The 22,508-nt window shown below is 47.0% G+C and overlaps 1 protein-coding gene across 1 annotated transcript in view; it reads right to left on the reverse strand.

Annotated features, from left to right (window-relative positions):
* The window catches only part of CACNA1A (calcium channel, voltage-dependent, P/Q type, alpha 1A subunit), a 232,481-nt gene that overhangs the window by 196,682 nt on the left and 13,291 nt on the right, over window positions 1-22,508 (reverse strand). Inside the window, exon 2 of the mRNA XM_014529428.1 lies at window positions 289-394. Coding sequence (XP_014384914.1) covers window positions 289-394 — 106 coding nt within the window. The remainder of the gene's footprint in view (window positions 1-288; window positions 395-22,508) is intronic.

A 22,508-nucleotide genomic window follows, 5' to 3' on the forward strand; every position in this document is an offset into this window, starting at 1 on the left:
ACCAAATTTTTCACAAGAATTTGGGTTTGAATGTGACATTTTCATGAACAATGTGTGACCACTCTCACCCAACCCCACCTGGTTGACACCAGGTCTTGTCGGGGGCAAGGGTGAGCGATGGACAGTGAAGGCATCTCTCGTCCCAGATTATTGGTGTTCGTGATATTTATGCTTCCCCAGGTGGGGGGGGGCGGTACACAATCCAGCTCTTGGCTCCAAGACCCAGAGCGGCCTCTGCTCCCACCACCCCATCAGTTTGCCCAAAAGCAGAGGAGAGACATCACTCACCAGCCGTTCAGACATGGGGGTCTTGTCATCGTCAGGTAAGTGTTGCTCCAGGGCGAGGACGATGCAGTTTGCTATGATGGTGGCTAAAATCATATATTCAAAGGGAGTATCAGAGAATTAAGGAAAAGCTTTCCAGCTGTTTAGGTTCACAGCAAAACTGAGCAGAAGGTACAGAGACTTCCCATAACCCCCTTTTTCCCCACATGCACAGCCTCTCCTACTACCATATCCCCTCTCCCCCTGCCAAAGTGGTACATTTGTTACAACTGATGAACCTACACTGACATATCATAGTAACTCAAAGTCCACAGTTGATGCTAGGGTTCACTGTTGGTGCTGAACAGTTCATGGGTTTGGACATGTATCCACCATTATAGTCTCATACAGAGTAATTCCTCTGCCCTAAAAACCAGGCAGATGACTTTTTAAGGAAAATGTGAATATTCTTCTTCCATCTCACCGCTAACATTTATTGGACAAATATGAAATTCAGCACCTACTATGTGCTAGGCCCTATTATGGGCACTAGGGACACTGGAGAGTAAGACAGAGAAGTGAGGAGAAGCAAGTAAGTGAGATAACCACATTATACAGTACATTAGAAGATGGTGAATGCTACAAAAAGAAAAAGCAAGGAAGGTCACAATTCTGGGTTGCAATTTAAAATACGGTGATCAGCGCTGGCTAGTGTTTCTCAGTGGTTAGAGCATAGGTCCTTGAACCAAAAGGTCTCGGGTTTGATTCTCAGTCAAGGACACATACCTGGGTTGCAGGTTCGATTCCCAGCCCGTGGAAACGTGTGCAGGAGGCAACCAACCCATGTGTCTCTCTCACATGGATGTTTCTCTCCCTCCCTCCCTTCTACACATTCTTTCTCTAAAAAAAAAATGGAAAAAATATCCTCAGATGAGGATTAACAAAAATAAATAAAAATAAATAAAATACGGTGGTCAGATATGACACCAAAAGCATGAGCAACGAAAGAAAAAAAATCGATAAATTGGACTTGATCGAAATTTAAAGCTTTTGTGCATCACAGGGCATTATCAGGAAAGTGAAAAGGTAACCAACAGCTACGTGCAGAGGCGGCATCCAGTCTCCCTCCAGGCCAACTCCTCCCTGTATCCTGGGAACTCTCCTGTGGTTAACAAGATCCCCAGAGAGACCCACTGGGTGGAGTTTACTTGGGGAAGGTCTGTCCTGTTCAGTTCATATTGGGGCTTGATCGGGTGGTGAGTGAGAATGTCCCCTGGCCCCCTGTCGGACCTGCAGAAGCACCCCTGGTCCCGCAGCCTTGCTACACGGACCTGGCAGACCCTGAGAAGAAGGTTTAGGTTTGGAGAAAGGGGCATTAGGGGGAGAAAGCATAAGGTATTGCTTACTCTGGAGCTGAGCTGCCCAACCTCAACACTACTGACATCGGGGCCGGATCATTCTCTAGGGTGGGGGCGTCCTGGGCACTGGATGTTGAGCAGCAACCCTGGCTTCCCACTGGTTGCCAGTAGCACCCTCTCCTCCCCAGTTATAACAATTAAAAGTTACAACAACTAAAAGTGATCTCCAGACACTGCCAAGTGCACTGGATGTTGAGCAGCATCCCTGACTTCCCACTGGTTGCCAGTAGCACCCTCTCCTCCCAAGTTATAAAAAGCTTACAACAACTAAAAGTGATCTCCAGACACTGCCAAGTGTCACCGGGGAACACTGAAATCCACTATTGTTCAAAAGGATCAAAGAGCGGGTCCTGGTGAACTTGGCCATGCTTAGCCGCTGTCCTCCTCCCAGCTTTCTCCCTCGGAAACTTAACTGCTTTCAGTCTCCTCTTCAGCTCTAGAGTTAGGCTCAGCATTTTGGAAGCTCCACAAAACCAAGGGGTCTTACAGGCTGGAGGAGTTGGGGCATAAACCCACTTTCCAGGTGGGAAAACTGAGTCTGCAACAGAAAACCTGGGAGTAAACGTCTACATAAGTCAGGAAAGCCAGGCCTTCTTTGTCACCAGCTCCAGCCTTTGCCTCCAGCCGAAAACAGCTGAGTTGCACTCCATGCACACTCTGAAAAGCAAATCTGAGACTCAGGGCAATTTGGGGAGCCAACAAAAGCCAGCCTTGCCGACGATCGTCTCTGATTGGCTTCCTGCCTCCGAGCTGACAGTCATTAGGAGCACAGAGAACAAAGCTGGGCTCTGTTGCACAAATACTCCATTCTGCCTCACCCTGCAGCCCGGAAAATAAGAGACAATATTTGTACACAGAGAAGCAACGCCAGGCCCTTGCCTGGCCTCCCCTTACCGAGGCTTCTGAAATCATGATTTGAATCTGATGATTTTGCTTCCCTTCCCTGCCAACCAGCTCCCTGCTTACTTCTGCATTAAGCTTCCTTCTCACTCCTCTGGCCCCCTGGCCTCCTGCCCCCAAACAGCTGGGATGTGCCTTCCTTTGCATCAGATTCAAGCTGAGGTTCCAGGAAGCGTCCCAGAAGGCCGGCAGCAAGCAGCACTTTGATGGGCTGCATTATCAGGGCTTCAGGTGCACAGTATCGCCTGGCTTTCAGACCCGGAGCTTGCTGGGTACAGTGATGAAGCCTTAGTCAGCACGCCCGGCAAATGGAACGAGGTTGCCTCTTCCTCCCTTGTTTCTGTTTTTTTTTTTAGTTCTTGACAGACACAGCCACACTGGCTATCAAATGTCATCTCCCTCTCCCTCCATGCACCCATGCATCCTGCCAATGCCCATAAGGGACGGTGCACCATCAACCTCAGATCCTTGTGGTCCAAGGACCAGCAGCACCAGCAGCTCCCACTGAGATGCAGAGCCTCAGACCCCAGGCCGACCCGCTGAGTCAGTAGCTGCATTTTAGCAAGAGCTTCGGGGGATCTGTGTGCACACTGAAGTTTGGCAAGAGCTGCCTTGCATCTATTTCAGGGCCAGGAGGAGCCCAGGTAATTGTGGCTTTGAGTCATCCCAAAAGAAGTGGTGGGGGCTTTTCTTTCTCCCCCAAGCGTTCTCCTCCATGTCCTGACCCCAGGAGAATTCCGCACTCCTCATCTTCTGCTACCACTCAGGCAAGGGGGCTGATAAGAAACCCAAGATCTGATGAAACAAGAGCAAGGCTGGAATAAGACAAATAAGCAAAAAGAAAAGTATCACTTAATGCGCGTGGAAGTAGCCACTGCCTTCCCTTGGCTCTCATTTCCCCCAGAAGAAAGCTCAAGTCCTCCCAGCAGCCAGCAGGGCCCTGCACGCCCTGCCCCTATCTTCTCCATTCTCCCCATTTACTCAGCTGCAACCACACTGGCCTCCTCCAGGTTCCCCAAACACACCGGGGCCTTTGCCTCTGCTGTGCTCACCCCTGGAATGCTCTTTCCCCCAGAGACTCACGTGGTTCCTTCCCTCAAATCCTTTAGGTCTTTACTCAAAGGTCAGATCCTTCAACCCCCTTCGCCTGCTTCATTCTTTCCCTTGGTCTTTGTCCCCAAACATCTGCTATATTTTTCTTCTTTCACTGTTTGTCTCCCCTACTAGACTGTACCAGTGGTTCTCAACCTTCCTAATGCCGGGACCCTTTAATACAGTTCCTCATGTTGTGGTGACCCCCAGCCATAAAATTATTTTCGTTGCTACTTCATAACTGTAATTTTGCTACTGTTATGAATCGTAATGTAAATATCTGATATGCAGGATGTATTTTCAGGGGTCTCGACCCACAGGTTGAGAACCACTGCGTGTAAGCGCTATGCAAGCAAGAATTTTTATCTACTTTGTTCATCTCAGCACCAAAGAGGGTGTATGTTATACAGTATAGTAGTTGCTCAATAAACACCTGTGCAAGAAAGAAAGGGGGGTGGGTTCCTGTTTTTTTGCACCTCTTCCCCAACTCCATCTCATGCCAACTCTCTATGGGCATGTTAAGGACAGAACCAGCTCCTTAAAATAAGAATGGTGTGACTGGCGCATAGACACAAAGACTGGGTACTGAGGTCCTGGCATGGGAAGAGATGCCTTGCCCCAGGCAGAAGTCCGGGCAGGGGGAGGTAAGGCTTTCTCAGCCCAACCCCAAGTTGTGCCTGATCCTCCGGATTTAGAAAGCCTGGGTTCTAACTCACAGCTGCAGCGAGCAATGCCTCTGCTAGCTGAGCTGAGCCTTCCTGCTTCCGGATTGGTTGGTGAAAAAGCACCTGTGTCAGCGGGATCCAGAATAATCAGCCAGCCGAAGAGGCCAAGGGGAGGGAGGGTGGGGGGGTGGAGATGAAAGGAGAGAAGCATCCCTGATGTGAGGAAAAGCTGGCTCCTGAAATGGCTCCTGGAAGGCAAGGGTAGCAAACAGCCCTGCAGGCAAGTGCAGATGCACAAAGCTCCCCCCTCAATTAAATTGATAAGGACCCACAGAGGCCCTGGAGAGGGGCTGTGTGTGACACTGGAAACGACCAAGCAATTCTTCCCAGGGAGGGAGGGAGGGCTGCATCTGCTAACAGGAGCTGCTCTTGAGAACCAGAACATCAAGGAAAATCAATTTGCAAAGTGGGTATGGCTGATGGTTCCAGCCCCTTAGCAAGACCTTGCAGAATATCCAAGTAACTCATCCTTCTCTTTGTGGTGCCTCCCCCCCCCCACCCCCATCTCACTTCCAATCTCCTGTTGTTAGTATGAAAATCAAATCAAGTTTGTTAACTGATCAAGGTCTTGTCTCTACTATGGGGGCTGTCTGATGGATGTTTTATGAGGAAACAGATACTTCACTGAGTCAACCAAGCAGTTGAACTTGTGGGGAACATCCCAACAGACCTTATTTTCATGTTAGTTCCACGCTCGTCACAATTACCGGGAAAAGAGAGGAGGGTACCGGGGCTCTAGATGTACGGGTGTAGAACGTATTCCTTGCTCCACTAAACAAAAGCCACAATTTAACTTGGCAATATGATCAACTATTATGGGGCCATTAACAGGCACAACAACCATAATTACAGCTGCCATTTATTGAGTGCTTCGTTGGGCAGACACCGTGCTAAGCACTTTCCACTCATTGTTTCAGTTAATTCCTTGCAGCAATTTTATAAGGTGGGTTCTGTTGCAAGCTTCATTTTCTAGATAAGGAAAGCAAGGCTCAGAGAGGTTAAAATAATTGCTTAAGGTCATAAATGAGGTCATGGAAGACCACTTGGCAGCTTACCCCTATTAAAAGGTGGATGGGTTTTCGCCCTGGCTGGGTGGTTCAGCTGGCTGGAGGGTTGTTCTGTGCATCAAAAGGCTGTGGGTTCAATTCCACGTCAGGGCACATACCTAGGTTATGGGTTTGATCCCAGTAGGGGCACATAAGGGAGCCAACTTATTGATGTTTCTCTCTCACATCAATGTTTTTTCTCTCTCTCTCCCTCCTCCTCTCTCTCAAATCAATGAAACATATCCTTGGGTGGGGATTTTTTTTAAAAAGGTGGATGGTTTTGCCTTTATTTAAAAATTGGAGTTGAGATACACCTGGGGCCTTAATCATATGGATGAGACCAAGTTGACTAGACTTCACCTGAGTCCCAACCGACTGCCACAATTTAATGTAGTACCAATCAACCATTGCATGCTAGTCCACATCCTCATAAGGCCATCCTCAGTGGGTCATATTAATAAATATTTAAACTTCCAATAATTCAAAGGGCCTGCGGTGTTCAGAACCTGGCTTCACACTCTCTAACACACAGTAACAACCGAAAAATCAAGCCTAGAAAAGAGCTCTCCGCCAGCCCATCAGTATGAGACTCCAGCAGGGACAACACGCTAACAAGGGCAACGCTGGTGCTGTCTGGGATGTTTTCAGCACCATGGCCAGCGACAAAGAGGCGCAAGTTTCCTTTCACATCCAGATCCCAGGCAAGCTTGGGGCAGGGCAAGCAAACCCAGCGTCAAGTACTAACACTCTCCAAGACATTTGTAAAGATCTACATTTCACATACAGAATAGAGGCCAAAAGAGATTCATTATGTCAGCAGGAAAACCAAATGAAGAGAAAATTAAAAACCCGACACCAAATAGATTTGATGTGTCATTTGTTTTTTAATATTATCCAAGGACCTTCAACACTTGGGTTCTGAAAAAAGAAGTCTACCCGGGGCAGCTAGACCATGCTTCTGCTCAGAAAACTGGAAATATCTGCATGAGAAATCATACAGCAGAGTAGTTGCAAGGGCTTAAGGGCCAGGCATGGTTTTGACCTCGAGCAGAAGAGGTTCCTTCTTTGAGCCTCAGTTGCTTCCTCTATAAAATGGGGAAAGTAACACTTACTTCACAGGGCTGTATGAGAACGGAATGAGTGGATAAACACAATACACTTAGAACAGGGCTCCGCATGCAGTGTGTTCTGTTATTGTTTACTCTGGCTCCTGTGATGATTAGAAAACTTAGTAAGCTTAGGAAAGCATAAGATGGGGTTCGTCTCATGGTGACCATACAATCAATGCTTATGTTATTGTTTTTATTACAAGTGCTGCTACTAGTATTAACTTTCCTATTTCTTCTTTTTACCACCTACGTCTCAGTCCCTTCCCTTCACTGGAGGGATCAACACCCATTCTCACCATGGCTGACTAGACCTTCTCTCTAACCTGAAATAATTCCAAGAGCAGTGAATGTATGTGTGGCCCACTCCCTGAATATCAGGCTCAAAATAAATGTTGCAAAATCTCCACTGGCCATTTCGTATAAATGGGATCATACGAGAGGTGACCTGTTGTATCTGGCTTCTTTCACTCAGCAGAATGCACTTGGGGTTCACCCACATTGTAGTGTGTATCACTACTTCATTCCTTTTCGTGGCTGAATAATATTCCACTGTGTGAATAGACTCCCATTTGTTTATCAGCTCATCGACTGATGGACTTCTGGGCTGTTTCAATCTTTTGTCCATCTGGAAGAGGCAAATCTACAGAAACAGAATACAGTTTGGTATTTGCATGAGCTGGAGGAAGAGGGGGATTCAGGAATGCTTAATGGGGATGGGGCTTCCTTTGGGGGAGGTGGAAATGTCTTGGAACTAGATAGAGGAGATGGTTGCATATCACTGTGAATGTACTAAATGCCACTGAACTGTTCACTTTATAATGGTTAAATTATGTTACATAAATCTCATCTCACCTCAATTAAAAAAAATCCCTGTTGGTTTTGCTTCTCTTATTTCCTCTTAATTCTCAGAGCTCCCATCATCTGACTTTACTGACTTTCTTTTCTGGCTGACTCCTCTGGGCCCTCACCATGAAGAGACACACCACCTGCACAACCCTTAAGATCCTCTTTTAAAAAAAGAACAAATGATTTTAGTTATAAAAGGAAAATATGCTATTGTATTCTTTTGTTTTTAATTTTTAAAATTTTATCATTTGAAATTTTTTAATTTTTAACATTTAAAAAGTGGCATTCCCTTACCACATTCCACTTCCCAGAGATAAGCAACACTCACAGGTTGGTGTTTATCTTCCAGTGTTTTCCCAACACACGTTCTTCGCATCGCCTGCTCCCTCTTCCTGGGTTACTATACCTCCGGTTTGAGCAGGGCTCATTCCCTCAGCTCCTTCAGGTTTACTAAAATATTACCTTCCCTGGCTGCCAGATCTCAAATCTCAACCCTGCCAACATCTCCACCCCTGTTTGCTTCTAGCAGCTTCTCACATCAAACAAACTAGGCATTATATTTGTCTTATTGACAGTGGTTTTCCTCCCTGGAATTTCAGCCCCATTCGAACGAAGATTTGTCTGGTTTGTCCTCAGCTGTGTCCCCAGCAACTAGAACAGTGCCCAACACATAGTAGGTGCTCAATAAATAATATTGAATGAATGGAAACAAACAGCCAAAATCACCTTTTCTCTTTACAAAACTGGGATCATGACACATAGTTTCTGCAGTGTGCGGCGCCCCTCACCACACAGGGCACATCAGCACACGGACCTCCCTCTTTTATTTTTTATCGGACCTCCCTCTTTGAGAAGGCTGCGCAGTATTCTTATGAATGGATGCATCATCATTTATTTAATATTCCCCTAAACGCTTCCAGTTTGTCTCTATTACAAGCAAAACTGTGATGAATACTCTGACCAAACCTCCTAGTGCACTTGTGAAGGTTTTTTCCTGCAGGATAAATTCCAACATGCAGAATTGCTGGGTCAGAGCGGGTGCACCCTTGACCTTCTCACTGATACTGCCGAGTCAACCCCAGAGAGTGACGGGGCTGTATTTTCCAGTTTTAAAAAAAGTGAGGTGAGGGTGCATTTCTCAGCACCCTCTCCTGCCTTCATTTCCTTCCTTGTCAACCTTACGTAGGTCAGTTACACATCACTCCCTGGCCTCTCTTTCCCGCCTGGAACAAGCCCATCCCTGATTATCCCCACTGGTTACCTTCCTGGTGCCTGTACAGAGGAACATTCCCTAATGAGATAACTAACCTGCGACGATGATACTAAAATCATGACCCGAAACCTCAAATGGGCATTTGGGAATTCCGGCATATTCGATGGGACAAGACAGTAGAATATTGGAACATTGCTGGGAATAACCAATTCAGAGAAATAAATATTCCCCCATCATTAGACAGCCCACCCAACACCAAATCTTCCAGCCACCAATTCATGTCTCACTCCCTCTCATAAAAAAGGAGTTAACTATAGGCATTACCTCCGCTTCCTCACCTTTAATTCTTCTACCCCTCCAGGCTGGCTTCTAGCCCCATCACTCAACCAAAACTCTTTTAGGGAGGATCAGCGAAGACCTCCAGGCTACCAAATTCCTGAGCCACTTTTCTTTGCTTAGATGACCTGGCCATGTCCTCCTTTTGTGTTTTCCTAGTTTTCCTCCGATCTTTCTTGTCACTGTTTCTCTTTCACTCCTCCCTTTCTACTAACTGTTCGTCTTCCCTGGGGTTCAATCCTAGGTAATCTTCCCTTCTTTAGGCTAAAAAAAAAAAAAAAAAAATGGATGGTTTTTTAAGGCAATGTAGCATTCGACAGCAAAGTTAAACTATCAAAGAACCATCAGCCTGGCTAAAAAAAAAAAACAAACAAACAAACAAAAAAAAAAACTTCCCTTCTTTAACTATATCCATGCAGCGGTTCTCAACCTGTGGGTCGCGACCCCTGAAAATACATCCTGCATATCAGATATTTACATTACGATTCATAACAGTAGCAAAATTACAGTTATGAAGTAGCAACGAAAATAATTTTATGGTTGGGGGTCACCACAACATGAGGAACTGTATTAAAGGGTCGCGGCATTAGGAAGGTTGAGAACCACTGTTCTAGGGGGTCTCATGCATTTTGGTGTATTTTGTCATTCTCCTGCTGCCTTTTCCTGCTTGGTGTCCTGGGAGAGGCGGGGCTGGCTCTAGGAACTGTGTCTCTCAACCTCCCTCATCTCCTGCCATCCAGGTGGGTTTGGCCAATGGGAAGCACCAGCAGGAGATTGGAGGAAGGGAGGAGGAATTGGGGTATTTCTCCTCCCCATTTTCTCTCTGCTACAGATTGTGGTTCTGGTCATGACTGTGTCTTTGTGTGCCTTCTCCAAAGCATCTCACACTTCATAGGAGCGTCTGTATTCATTTTCTAGGACCGCCATAATGAATCGCCACAAATAGGGTGGCTTAAAACAACAGAAATTTCTTCGCTCACAGGCCAGAAGCCCACCATTAAGGTGTGAACAGGACCAAGCTCCCTCCAAAGATTCTACGGGAGGATCCTTCCTTTCTGCTCTCAGCTCCCAGTGGCTGCAGGCATTCCTTGGCTTGTGGCTACATCACTCCAATCCTCCAATCTCTGCCTCCTACTTCACAAGACCTTGTCCCCTTCTTTCTTGTCTCTTTTAAGACCACTTCATAGGATGTGCTCACCATTACATTCTCATCACCCATTCCCAGAGGCTGGCACAGAGCAAGGCCCCAGCAAATGTTTGCTGAAGGAGAGAATGCATCCACATCTACTTCCTTTCTTTTTACATCTCAGCAGCAGTCCTTTCGGCATCTTCCACCTTCTCTTCCAAATCGCCCAGCTGTTGCACGGGCACCCCATGTTAAACAGATTTCCCAGAAATCCCCAGGTCCCCAATGAAACTGCCTTCTCTTGCTTCCCATGCACTTCCCCAAATGTTTGGGTCTGTCTGGTCTTCCCTTGTGCTGGCCCTGCCATTTGTGAAGATTCTCCTTGAAGCTTTATCATTAAAAAATAAAGCAACATCTTCTGTGCCTCCAAAAGACGCTTTTACTTTTGCAAACTCTATTGATTTAATCCTAGAGGCTGCTGGCAGCGGTTCCAGGAGCTTAATCAATATGACAACACCCAGTGAGGCCAGAACATCAAGGAGCCTCGGCCAAGACCTTCTTCTGCTTGGGTCTGCACTGACCCTGCCCGAATCTCTGACGATGATGGAGAAAGATTTACAGTCGGGGAAAGGATATTTGCAATTGCTCCGGGATCCTGCTTAGACGAGCAAAAGTAAATGTCTTCAAGCTCGAGGCGCGTCAGAGCTATTTGTTAATTTGCTACTACGACTGATTCCCAGGTGGGGCTAAGTAAGCAAGAAACGGAAGACAACAGAGAAACATGGCAGGTTCTAGAACCTGAATATAATCTCCCTGGTGGGATTTGCAGGAGGAGAACAGGCAAAGGGGGGAGGCAGAGAAGATGACAATGGCAAGAGTTAACATTGAATGAGTTAAAACAGGGACACCCTCATTCCTCAGCAGATGCTAAGTGATGAGGGAAGAAGAGAAAAAGGTTGTAGGAAGAATGAGGTTGAGGGTGACTGAATCAATGCCCAGGGCTTTAGAAATCATTCATCGCCTTGAAGAAAAAGTCAAACAATTCTTTCCCATATTTTTTTTTCAAGATTAAAAAACAGGGAGAGAACGTCGAGGTCCTACAGGAAGAACGTAGAAGGGAAGTCATCTTTGTTAGCTGGAAGTTTACATGTATGTGAGTCTACAAAACTCTCACAAGAACACAGGGCCTAGACATTAGCTCCCATGCACAGATCATGAGGTGTTACAACCCAATATTCTACATCCTGCTGCAGTAACAAATGATCCCCCAATTGCAACGGCTGAAAACACTGCAGATCAATTTTCTTGCTCATGCTATGTGTCCCCTGCAGGTGAGATGGGACTCTGCTCTATGCCACCCTCTCCCCAGCACCTAGTCTAAGGGAGGCTCCATCTCTCTGCATGCACAATGGTGGAGGCAGGCAGAGGGAAACATGGTGAATCACACACTGACTCTTAAAGCTTCTGCCCAGAAGTGACATGTTACTTCCTCTCATGCTCCATTGGTTAAAGCAAGTCACAAGGCTGTGCCTGGCTTCAAGAGACATTCTACTGTGAGACATTCTACTGTGTGGCCAGAAATATTAGCTGAGCGAGGTGAAGGATTTCCACTCAGGAAGGTTAAAAAACTTGCTCAACGTCCAACAATTTCAAAGATGGCAGAAGTGGAATCAGAATTGAAGACTATACGGTCCATGGTCTTTTAGCTCTACTGTCCTGCACATGGCAGAAGTTGAGAATACAATTTAGGTTAATAAGGAGAAAAATCAGTGGAGGCATGGGAGGCAGAAGGAACAAGGGAAAATAATGCATTGGGGGAGAGATGGAAGGAACCAGAAGGTTAACACCAGAGCATACATAGAGGGCTCTCATCTTTAGAAACCAAAACGTATCACATACATTAGGAAAAGGGTGGGGAGTCTCACACTCCTTTGAGAGAGAGGTCAACAGAAACAGAGAATGGGGCAGGGAGGGATTTACAGGCAGCCACATAAAGAAGTGGGGGCACAACCACAGAGAACCTGCATGCTTCTTGCTCTTCCCCTGCAGGCCACTATCTTGGCTCAGAAGGAGGTCCAACAATGCTAGTTGGTGTAACAGCAGCCCAGGAAGCTGAGGCCAGGGCTTGCCAGGACTCCCATCAGCTGCACTGTCCCTCCCTGGATGTTTTCCTGCACGGTTCTGGGAAGTCTGGGGTTGGATGGTGTTCCGGAATGCATGGTGCTGGCTTAGCCCTTCTGACCACTCCTCTCCCGCTCCTGCCCAGCCAGACTACAGGTGTGAAAGGTCCTGGTCTGCGGCAGGTGGGATTCCAAAGAGACGGGCAGGCCGGTTTAGCATCAGAGCAAGGCTTCTGGAAAGTGCTTACCAGCACTGCCAACACATGTTTGCCATTTCAGTCCTGAGCACCTATTATGTGCCACTTAAGTGCTTCTTGCATGTGAATTCATTGAACCATCACCACTTATCTGTCCAGAAATCCTACTGGTCAACCTTCAAATTATATCCAGAAAAGTGGTTTCCAGGGGCTAGCAGGAGGGGGCAAAATAAAGTGACTACTAGGGGGTATAGGGTTTCCTTTTGGGGTGATGACATTTGAAACTAAATAGAGTGCTGATTACATGACATTTTGAATGTACCAAAGGCCACTGAACTGTACACCCCAAAATGATAAATTGTATGTTATATGTATTTTGCCACAATAAAAAATATTTAAATTATTGTCAGAATCCAACCACTCAGTATCTCCACAGCCAACACTCTGGTCCCGCCCCCACGTGCCTGGGCCAGTACTGTCACCTCCACTCTAATCCCCAGCTTCAGTTCTCATCCTCCAAAGCCTGCCCCTTCCCCCTTCTGCAGAGTGTCCAGAGGAGCCTGTGAATATCAGAGTCCAGGCATGTCCCTCCCTGTTCAGAAGATGCCATGGCTCCCACCTCACACACAGCAAAAGCCAAGGTCCTCTCCACAGACCCTGTCATCTCCCTATTCTCACCTCCTTCTACTTTCCCTCTTACTCCCTTCAGCCTCACCGGCCTTCTCACTGTTCCTCCAACAGGCCAAGCATGATCCTACCTCAGGGCCTTTGCATCTGTGTTCCCTCTTCCCCCAGACATCCTCATGGCTTCCTCCTCACTGCCTTCAAGTCTTAGCTCTGATGCCACCTCCTCAGTGAAGCCTTATCTAATACTAGAGGCCCGGTGCACAAAATTCGTCGATGCCACCTCCTCAGTGACGCCTTATCTAATACTAAAGGCCCGGTGCACGAAATTCGTGCAGGAGACAGGAGGGTTCCCTGGCCCGGCCTGCACCCTCTCCAATCAGGGACCCCTCAGGGGGTGTCCAACTGCCGGTTTAGGCCCAATCCCGAAGTTAGGCATCCCTCTCACAATCCGGGACTACTGGCTCCTAACCATTCACCTGCCTACCTGTCTGATAGCCCTAACTGCTCTCCCCTGCTGGCCTGATCCCCCTAACTGCTCTCCCCTGCCAGCCTGATCACCCCTAACCGCCTCTGCCTCGGCCCCGCCACCATGGCTTTGTCTGGAAAGACGTCCAAAAGGTCATCTGGTCTAATTAGCATATTACCCTTTTATTATAAAGGTCGTCCAGTCTAATTAGCATATTAACCTTTTATTAGTATAGATAGCACTGGCCTCCCCACCCCCTTTCCTTGCTGTTTTCCCCCCATTAACCTTAAAATCTAAAGTTCCATGCAACTTATTATTTTGTTTGTTGTTTATCCTATGTCTCTCCCAAAGAGAATGTAAACCCATGAGGGCAGGAACTTTTGTCTGCGTCCTGTGTCCAGCCCTATGAGCCAGAGACTATTGCCCATCCATTTTATAGAGGCAGAAACCCGAGACTCATCAGGCACGCAGCGAGTAATGGCTGGACAGTCACCCAACTCATTCTGAGCTCACAGCCCAGGTTCTCAACCACATGACTGCTCCTTATTATTACCCAGGCAGCGAGGATGAACTGGGTACCTACTACTATGTGCCAGGCAGCATTCTAAGTGCTGAGGCTATGACAAAGAACAAAACAGATGGAGTTCAGCTCTCATGGAGGTGACATCTTACCTGGCTCAGCTCTCTCCTGCCCCAATTCTCACCCACCTTCACATCTGGCTCCAACAGCAGCCACATGGTTTGAGATGCCCTGAGAAATGGATTGACTGTGGGATCTATGCCACCATGCCACAGCCTTGCTGTGCCAGTTTTATGATTAACTGCCATTTATATGACATCCCATGACATGTATAACACTCTATGACAACATATAACAAGGATTTGTCAATCCTGTTGTCTTCACCATCAACCATGAGTTCTGTGAGCTCAGAGACCTTGTCGTAGTTTTCCATCCCATGTTTGCAGACTATGAATGAATAGAGCACCAAGAGCCACCTCCTTCAAGAAGCACCCTCTGATTTTCCCTCCCCACATAAATTCTCCTCTCTCCATTCTTGGAAACCTGAGAAATGAGCATCTCCCTGGAGCTGTTTTACAAATATTTGTGTCTTTTTCCCCTTCCATTTCTCACTCTGGAAATAGACATTCTGGCCATAATGCCACCTGCATCCCTACATAAACATATCATTTTACGTGATAAATGCTATGAGGAATGATGGGGAAAGGCCTAATTTAGACCAGGAAAGGGGGGCTGGGTCAGGAAAGGCTCTCTGCAGATGGACGATTTAATGAGAAACCCAAAGGATTGATAAACATTCACCAAGTGAAGAGTTGAGGGGAGATACAAGAATTTCACAGCGGCTTTATTCATGATGACCAAAACAAGAATAAAACCAAAAGTGTGTTGACAGGTAAATGGATAAGCAAACTGTGGGATTTCCATTCGATCGAATGTTAGTCAGCAATAAGAATGAATAAAACCAAAGTTCATTCATTCAACACACATTTATTGACCACCACCTATGTGCCAGGTGCTGTTCTAGTTCCTGTCCACATTGGTGGACAAAACCAATAAAACTGCTTACGCTGTGGAGGTCACAGTAAAGTGGAGAGACAAGAGAGTGCCAAAGGGAAAAAGGAAGCAGGAGAGGGGTGGGAAATTCTGGGTGTGCAATTTAAAACTGGGTGATGCGGAAAAGATGGCCTTTGAATAAAGACCTGGAGGAGGTGAGGGAGGAGCCACAGATTACCTGCATGAAGGAGGATCCATGCAGAGGGAACAGCCAGTGCAAAGGTCCTGAGGTAGAACCATGCCTGGTGTGTTTGAAGAAGAGTAAAGAGGCCAGCATGGTGGGAGCCAGTTGAGTGAGAGCCAGTACTGTGGGGAGAGGAGCCCAGACATGGTCGTGGGCGTCCTGAGGCAGAGAAAATCAGCCATGGGCAAGGAAAATGGTGACTTGTAGTTGGGAATGAGGGAGGGAAGAGAGAAGAGAGGCCTGTGCTCAGAGGCCCATCACCATCACTCCCATGTCTTAGGCAAACAAGCTTGGCGTTAGGAAGGCCCACAAATTCCAGTGGCCTGACATGCTTTCCTGAAAGATAGGAACAAAGGAGAAAGAGGCCTGTCTTGTAAGAAACAAAACAAACAAACAAAAAAAACATGAAGGGAAAAGAAGGATATAAACAGAGTAACACAGAAAAAAATGCTGATGTATATAATAGCACATACTACATCAGGCCCGTAGCATGTTTTTGTAAATAAAGTTTTATTGGAAAACAGCTATGACCATTTGTTTACATACTGCCTGTGGGGCCTTTGATACAACAGCAGAGCCGAGTGGCCTGATAGAGACTGTATGGCCCAGAAAGCTTCAGATCTGCACTATCTGGCCCTTTGCAGACCCCTGATGCATTTTAATATATTCAGTAGTTAGAGCATGTGTTTCTATATTGATATATAACGATATAACATAAAATGATATAACTACTATTATAACACCTATCTTGAGTGCTTATTATGTGCTGGGCACGGGACTAAGCTTTTTGTTTATGTTATTGCATTAAATCTGTTCAACAGCTCATTGAATTAGGATATTATTATTACAGATTACGAACACAGACTCTGGCCCAACCAGCGTGGCTCAGTGACCTATAAACCAGGACATCACAGTTCGATTCCCGGTCGGGGCACACGCCCAGGTTGCGGGCTTGACCCCCGGTGGGGTGGGGGTGGGGGCGTGCAAGAGGCAGCCAATCGATGATTCTCTCTCATCATTGATGTTTCTATCTCTCTCTCTCCCTTCCTCTCTGAAGTCAGTAAAAAAATATATTTTTTTAAAAAGAACACAGACTCTGGAACCTGGGTTCAAATCCCACCTTTGTCACTGCTCGACTGTGAAACCTCAGACCGGCTACTGAACTTCTCTGCCCTGGTTTTCCCTATCACACGGGATGACGACCACAGCACCCACTCCTCAGAGAGTTGAGAGGATGAACTTAATTGATACAAGCGAGGTGCCTGCCATGTTGTCCAGAACTCTTGTGACTGGCGTGTCCTTGTTTGACAGCTGAGGAAACTGAAGCACACGGAGGGGAAGTCACCTGCCTGTGTGGTCACGTCCTTGTGGTTGAGATTTGAACCTGGAAGCAGGGATCTGACAACATGTGGAAAAAGGTGATGAAAACCAGGAACCTTGGAGCTCATGAGAGACGGGGCCAGCACATGGCCCTGGGGGACGTGGGTTCTCATCATTGATGTTTCTATCTCTCTCTCTCCCTTCCTCTCTGAAGTCAGTAAAAAAATATATTTTTTAAAAAAGAACACAGACTCTGGAACCTGGGTTCAAATCCCACCTTTGTTACTGTGGACTGTGAAACCTCAGACTGGCTACTGAACTTCTCTGCCCTGGTTTTCCCTATCACACGGGATGATGACCACAGCACCCACTCCTCAGAGAGTTGAGAGGATGAACTTAATTGATACAAGCGAGGTGCCTGCCATGTTGTCCAGAACTCTTGTGACTGGCGTGTCCTTGTTTGACAGCTGAGGAAACTGAAGCACACGGAGGGGAAGTCACCTGCCCGTGTGGTCACGTCCTTGTGGTTGAGATTTGAACCTGGAAGCAGGGATCTGACAACATGTGGAAAAGGGTGATGAAAACCAGGAACCTTGGAGCTCATGAGAGACGGGGCCAGCACATGGCCCTGGGGGGCTTGGGTCTGTCCTCCGCTCTTCTCATTGTTCTATGCCTCACAGTGGGTGGCGGTGGGAGGGCGGGGACCTGGCTGGTCCGCTGCCAGAAGCCATGAGGGGCTGCTCTTCTGCTCCCCCTGGAGGGGAGAGGAGGCCACTTAAGCTTGAATGGAGGAAGCCCATAGGAACGGCCTGTCATCACAGTACCTTGCAGGAGTTCAAAGAAGTGGGCGAGGCTGGGCGGGGACAGGTCATTGTTACAGATGCCGGGCTGACCCTGGAGGGGGCTGGAGACTGGGACCCATTGCTAACACAGCTGCACCAGATTGGGGTGGGGTGGGCACAAGCCATTGTTAGCATGTCTGGGCAGCAATTTCACCTGTGCGCCCTACTTCTTGCTGCCAAGACTGGCTCCGAAGAGGGTGGAGCAGGTGGAAAATGCAGAGGGTTGCTTCCTGCCCCCGGGGCCCAGTCCACCTCCCTAGGCTCAGCCTGAGGGGTCTCTCCTCGGTTTCACCTTCGGCTATATGGTCGCTTGCCTCAGGCAGGAGGTGTGCCCAGCCTCGGGGTAAACCAAGGGCCTTTCCAGAGGCACAGCCTGCCTGCTGACACTCCCACTACCAGCTCTCTGGGCAGAGGGAGGGAGGGGAGAGGGGAGAGGAGGTAGTAGCCTGGAGAGACACCCAACAATCACCGCCAAGAATAACAGTAACAGCAGCAAAGTAGACTTTTTTTGTCACCTGGGAACCTGATTTGTCCTGGTGGAAAAGGCAGTGTGATGCGTCCACCAAACTCCTCCTCCTGGATGCACACATGGACCAATGTCCCCGCCCCGGGTCCTGGCTGTCATCTATGATCCAGAATCCACTCTCCTTCCTTCTCTACCCTGTTATGCCCAGGGCAGCTGACCTGTGTGGACAGCCTCATTGAGCAATCTACCCTCTAGCTTTCAGCTGGGTTTGAACAATGGGGAACCCTGGCAAGAGATGATGGGAGGGCATGAAGACAGGACATTTATTCTGCCTGCTTCCTCAAGCTGCAGCCACTGTCAATCAGTTATTTTTATTCTCATTTCTCTCTCTCTATCCCTTTGTCTCTCCCGCTCTGTTTTAATAACTGCCCACATCTCTTAATTCGACTCATGATATGTGTCTTCTGTTTCCTACTGAGACCCTCACTGATACACCATGGGGATGAAATTCTGGTCAACAGAATGCTGGCGAAAGTGAGGTTCACTACTTCTGTTACAGCAGCTAGCACACCCTCATACACCTTTAAAGGGGTCTCTCCTCCCCATTCCATGAAGTTGGCTCTACCCCAACACCAAAGACCGATCATGTGACTCAACCTAAGACAATCAGAACATTCCTTTCCACATTTCCCATTTCCCTGCAGTGACTGGCTCAAGCATGAGCACGTGACCCCCATGAGCCAATCAAAAGCAATAAACCATTTGCTGAGAATGCTGGGAAGGTGGCTGCAAAAGAGAATCACATTGGATATGATGAAGGGAGGACCAATGGCATGTCACAACCACATGGACAATGGAGCCAACTTCAAAAAGCAGAGCCTGGAAGCTGAGGTTTAATGACGTCATATGATCTCTGGATCTGAACAAGCCCAATGCCCACTGACTTCCGGGACTCTTCCCTCCCAGGAGCCAGGAACTCCTCTCTTCTTGCTCAAGCCCCTTGGAGTTTTCCACCCTGTAACCAGGGGCACTAATGGATTCACGCAGGTAAATGTAATGAGTCTTCACTGCATGTCAGGCACAAAGTTCGGAGGTACTATTTTATTTTAATTCCCACTTTATAGTCAAGGAAACTGAGGTCTTATAAATTATTCAGGAGCTCCCAGTGGGAAATGATTTGCAAAAAGAGTATGTTTGGGGAGCTGGTGTGTGACCTGCATAAAGGAGATTGATTCCACTCCCAGAAGTCAAGGAACTGGGTTCCAATCCCCAAACCAGCACCTCTGGTGTGATCTCAAGAGTTCCAGTTAATCTTCCCTCACCCCATTCTACAATAAAACTGAGATTAAAAAAATCCTTGTTTCTCTCCACCACCCATCTCACAGCGTCGGCTGGGGTGACAAACAAGGTAATAGCTAAAAAGTGTTTTGAAGGGAAGGCTATCAACTCATTGTTGTTATCATTATTAATAAATTGCCATTGTTGAATTGATTCCAGAAAACCTTGGGGGCCAGAGATTGTCCAGTGACTCTCTTGACTAGAATTCCAAAGACTATGGGTCCTCCAGAACACATACCTTTGGCAGAATTACAAACTGCTTTCCTCACCCAGAAAACTCAACCAAAAGAGAGAGGGTGGGAAATCATGCTAGCTCAAAATATCTTTCAATATGACCAAAGATTTCCATCTCCATAGTCACCATCCCAGTTCAAGAGACATTGCCTCTTCCTTGAAGGACTACAATAATTTCCTCGCTGGTCTCATGGTTTATGTTCTTGTTCCCATCCAATCCATACTCCACACAGAAGCCAGTGGGGCCATTCACAGACAATCTCTGTGTATTGCTGCTTCAGTGGCCAGAACATGACTTTAGAATAAATACCAAATTCCTAAGCATCTGCCACAGGGCCTTTGCACATGCTGTTCCCTCTGGTCAGTACATCTTTCCCACTACTCCTGCTCCACTATAGCAGAGTTCCACTAAAAACTGTTTATCACCACTTCTTCAGGAGAGATTGTTTTACATGCTCCTCTCAGAGCATGCTGGGCTTGTCCCTCCTAAGGCCTTATAGCATCTGTAATTGTAAATTAAGTAGCTATAACTATTTATCCGTCATCCTTGCCAGATTGTAAGCTCCATGGCAGACTGCATCTTCCATATTCATCACTGTAACCCAGTGCCTAGTTACTAGTTATGTTGTCAGAAACACTATAAATATCTGTGTCTTGACTGCCTGAGTACCAGATCAAAGGAGGTAAGAGTTAAACAGTCACAGAGGTTATCAATTATTGAGGCAAGGATGGATTTTTTAATAAATAGTGCTGGAACAACGCTTATGAAATAAAAAGGAAATCAGACCCCCTACCTCACACCATACATAAAAATCAATTCCAAGCTGGTTAAAGTCATACAGTGAGCAAAACTGTAAAAAAAACTTTTAGAAACAGTACAGAATATCTTCATGACTTCAGGGTAGAAATGGTTTTCTTAAATAAGATACAAAACCCACACACTGTGAAGAAAAATATTTCTAAATGCAATCACATTAAAATTAAGAACTGCTATTGATCAAAAGATACCATAAAAAAGAATCAAAAGGCAAGCCAAGAGAAGATACTGTATTGCATAGCATATAATGATGAAGGACCAGTTTCCATCAGGAAACATAAGGATTACCTACAGATCAATATGAGAAACAAAAAACAAAACCCAAGCAACCCAATAAAAAAGTGGGCAGGGCATGAAGAGGCACTTCACAAAAGAAGAAACTTGAGTAGCCAATAAATATATTAAAATACATTCGTCTGTCTTGTAATTGGGTAGCACAAACTCAAATCGCCACACATCCACTAAACAGGCTGCAGTTAAATCTGACAATACCAAGTGTTGATGAGGGTGCGGAGCCACTTGAACGCTCGGCCACTGCGGGCAGGAGTGTACAGGAGCACAAACACTTTGCAAAAACACTTTGGTAGGCAGTATTCAGCCAAGTTGAAAATGCACTAATTTTAATACCCAGTGATTCTGCAACGAGGCATGTACCCTGGAGAGGCTCATCCATAAACAACTAGCAACGTTGCTTCTTTTCGGCGACCAAAAGGGAACCCGCTCATATATTCATCATCAGTGAACAAATATGACGTGAGGGAGCCACAGTGACCACAATAAGAATGGATCTTGCTAACATAACTGTGAGCCAATGAAACAAAATACAAAATAACTCATATCATGTAATTTTATTTATATAAAGTTCAAAACCACGAAACATTTAACTATATTGCTTAGGGAGGCGTGCCTAGGTGGTAAAACCACAAAGAAAAGCAAGCTGATGATTCTCATGAAATCCTCAAAAGTGGTTCACCCAGGAAGGAGAAAAGGTGGGTTGTGATGGGGATGGGCATATGGGGCACTCTGGGGAGATGGTGGCGATCTGGCTCTTGACTTGGGTACAATAGATATTCACTTCATGGTTGATCTTTAAAATGATCTATGTTCCTCTCTCTTCCCGCCCCCCACCCCCTCCACACATACACACACACACACAGTCAGCTGGAGACAGACTAAAAAAATATGACACACACCAAGGGACAGTTTATGAAGAGAAAGAGAAGAGGGGCAAACATTCAGACAGAAAATGAAAAGATAACAGACACAGGAAATGAAAAGGAATGAAAAGTTGGCAAGCAGACGAGAGTAAGGAAATGAGAAATGGGAGATAAAAAAAAATGGGGGGGAAGGTGGTAAGGCTAATGGAGAGGGGAAAGATACCAGAGACAATATTGTCTCCCTTCTCCGATTCTCTTTTTCTGCATTTTCCCTCTTCCCCTTCCTCTCCCTCTCTTCTTCCATCTCTCTCTACCTCTTTCAATCCCCTCCACCTCTCTCTTCCTCTTTCATCACTGTCTTCCTTGCCCTCTCTCCAGCTCTTCCCCCTAAGTTGTTTGTCAAGTCTCCCCTTCTTCTCCCTCCCTCTCCCCACCCATCTCTGTCTCCATCTTTCTTTTCCCCTCATCTTCTCTCCCGCCCTTTGCTCCTCTATCTTTCCTTTCTCTTTCCCTCCCTCTCTCACACCCCTCCCCCTCTTTCCTTCTTGTAACACATATTTATCAAGTGGTTTCTCTGTGCCAGACTCGGTGCTAAAGAGGAAGGCACATGTGCGCCAAGGGACAGGGATGGTGTGGCCCACCGCGCCCAGACGCCACCCAGGTCTGCGCCACCAGGACACCCTGGGCCAGGCTCCGGCTTGGATCTGTGGGCCACCTGCGACTCTCCCCTCATTAATTTCACTATCAAACACTCCCAGCATCACACGTTGTAGGTCTTATTTATTAAATATTTAACTGGGAGAACCCCAGCTGAGATGAAACCTCTCATTTGTGGAGGCCCCAGGAGAGCAGAACACAGGCCTGCTGTGCTGCTGGGATTAACCACGGCCACCAGGTGCGAGGGGGGAGGGGGGCACCGGAGGGGGCAGCCCCACGCCAAGGAAGGAAGCCGCAGAGAAGAAGAGAGCTGAGCTTTCTCACAGGTCCACTTGGGTGCTGAAGGGTCCTCTACTGGGGGGTGGGGGGCGGTACTTCAAAACCTCCAAAACCAGAACAGGCAAATCCATGAAGACAGAACGCAGACTAGCAGCT

This window comes from Myotis brandtii, unplaced genomic scaffold, assembly GCF_000412655.1.
Source record: "Myotis brandtii unplaced genomic scaffold, ASM41265v1 scaffold680, whole genome shotgun sequence".
Lineage (NCBI taxonomy): Eukaryota > Metazoa > Chordata > Mammalia > Chiroptera > Vespertilionidae > Myotis > Myotis brandtii.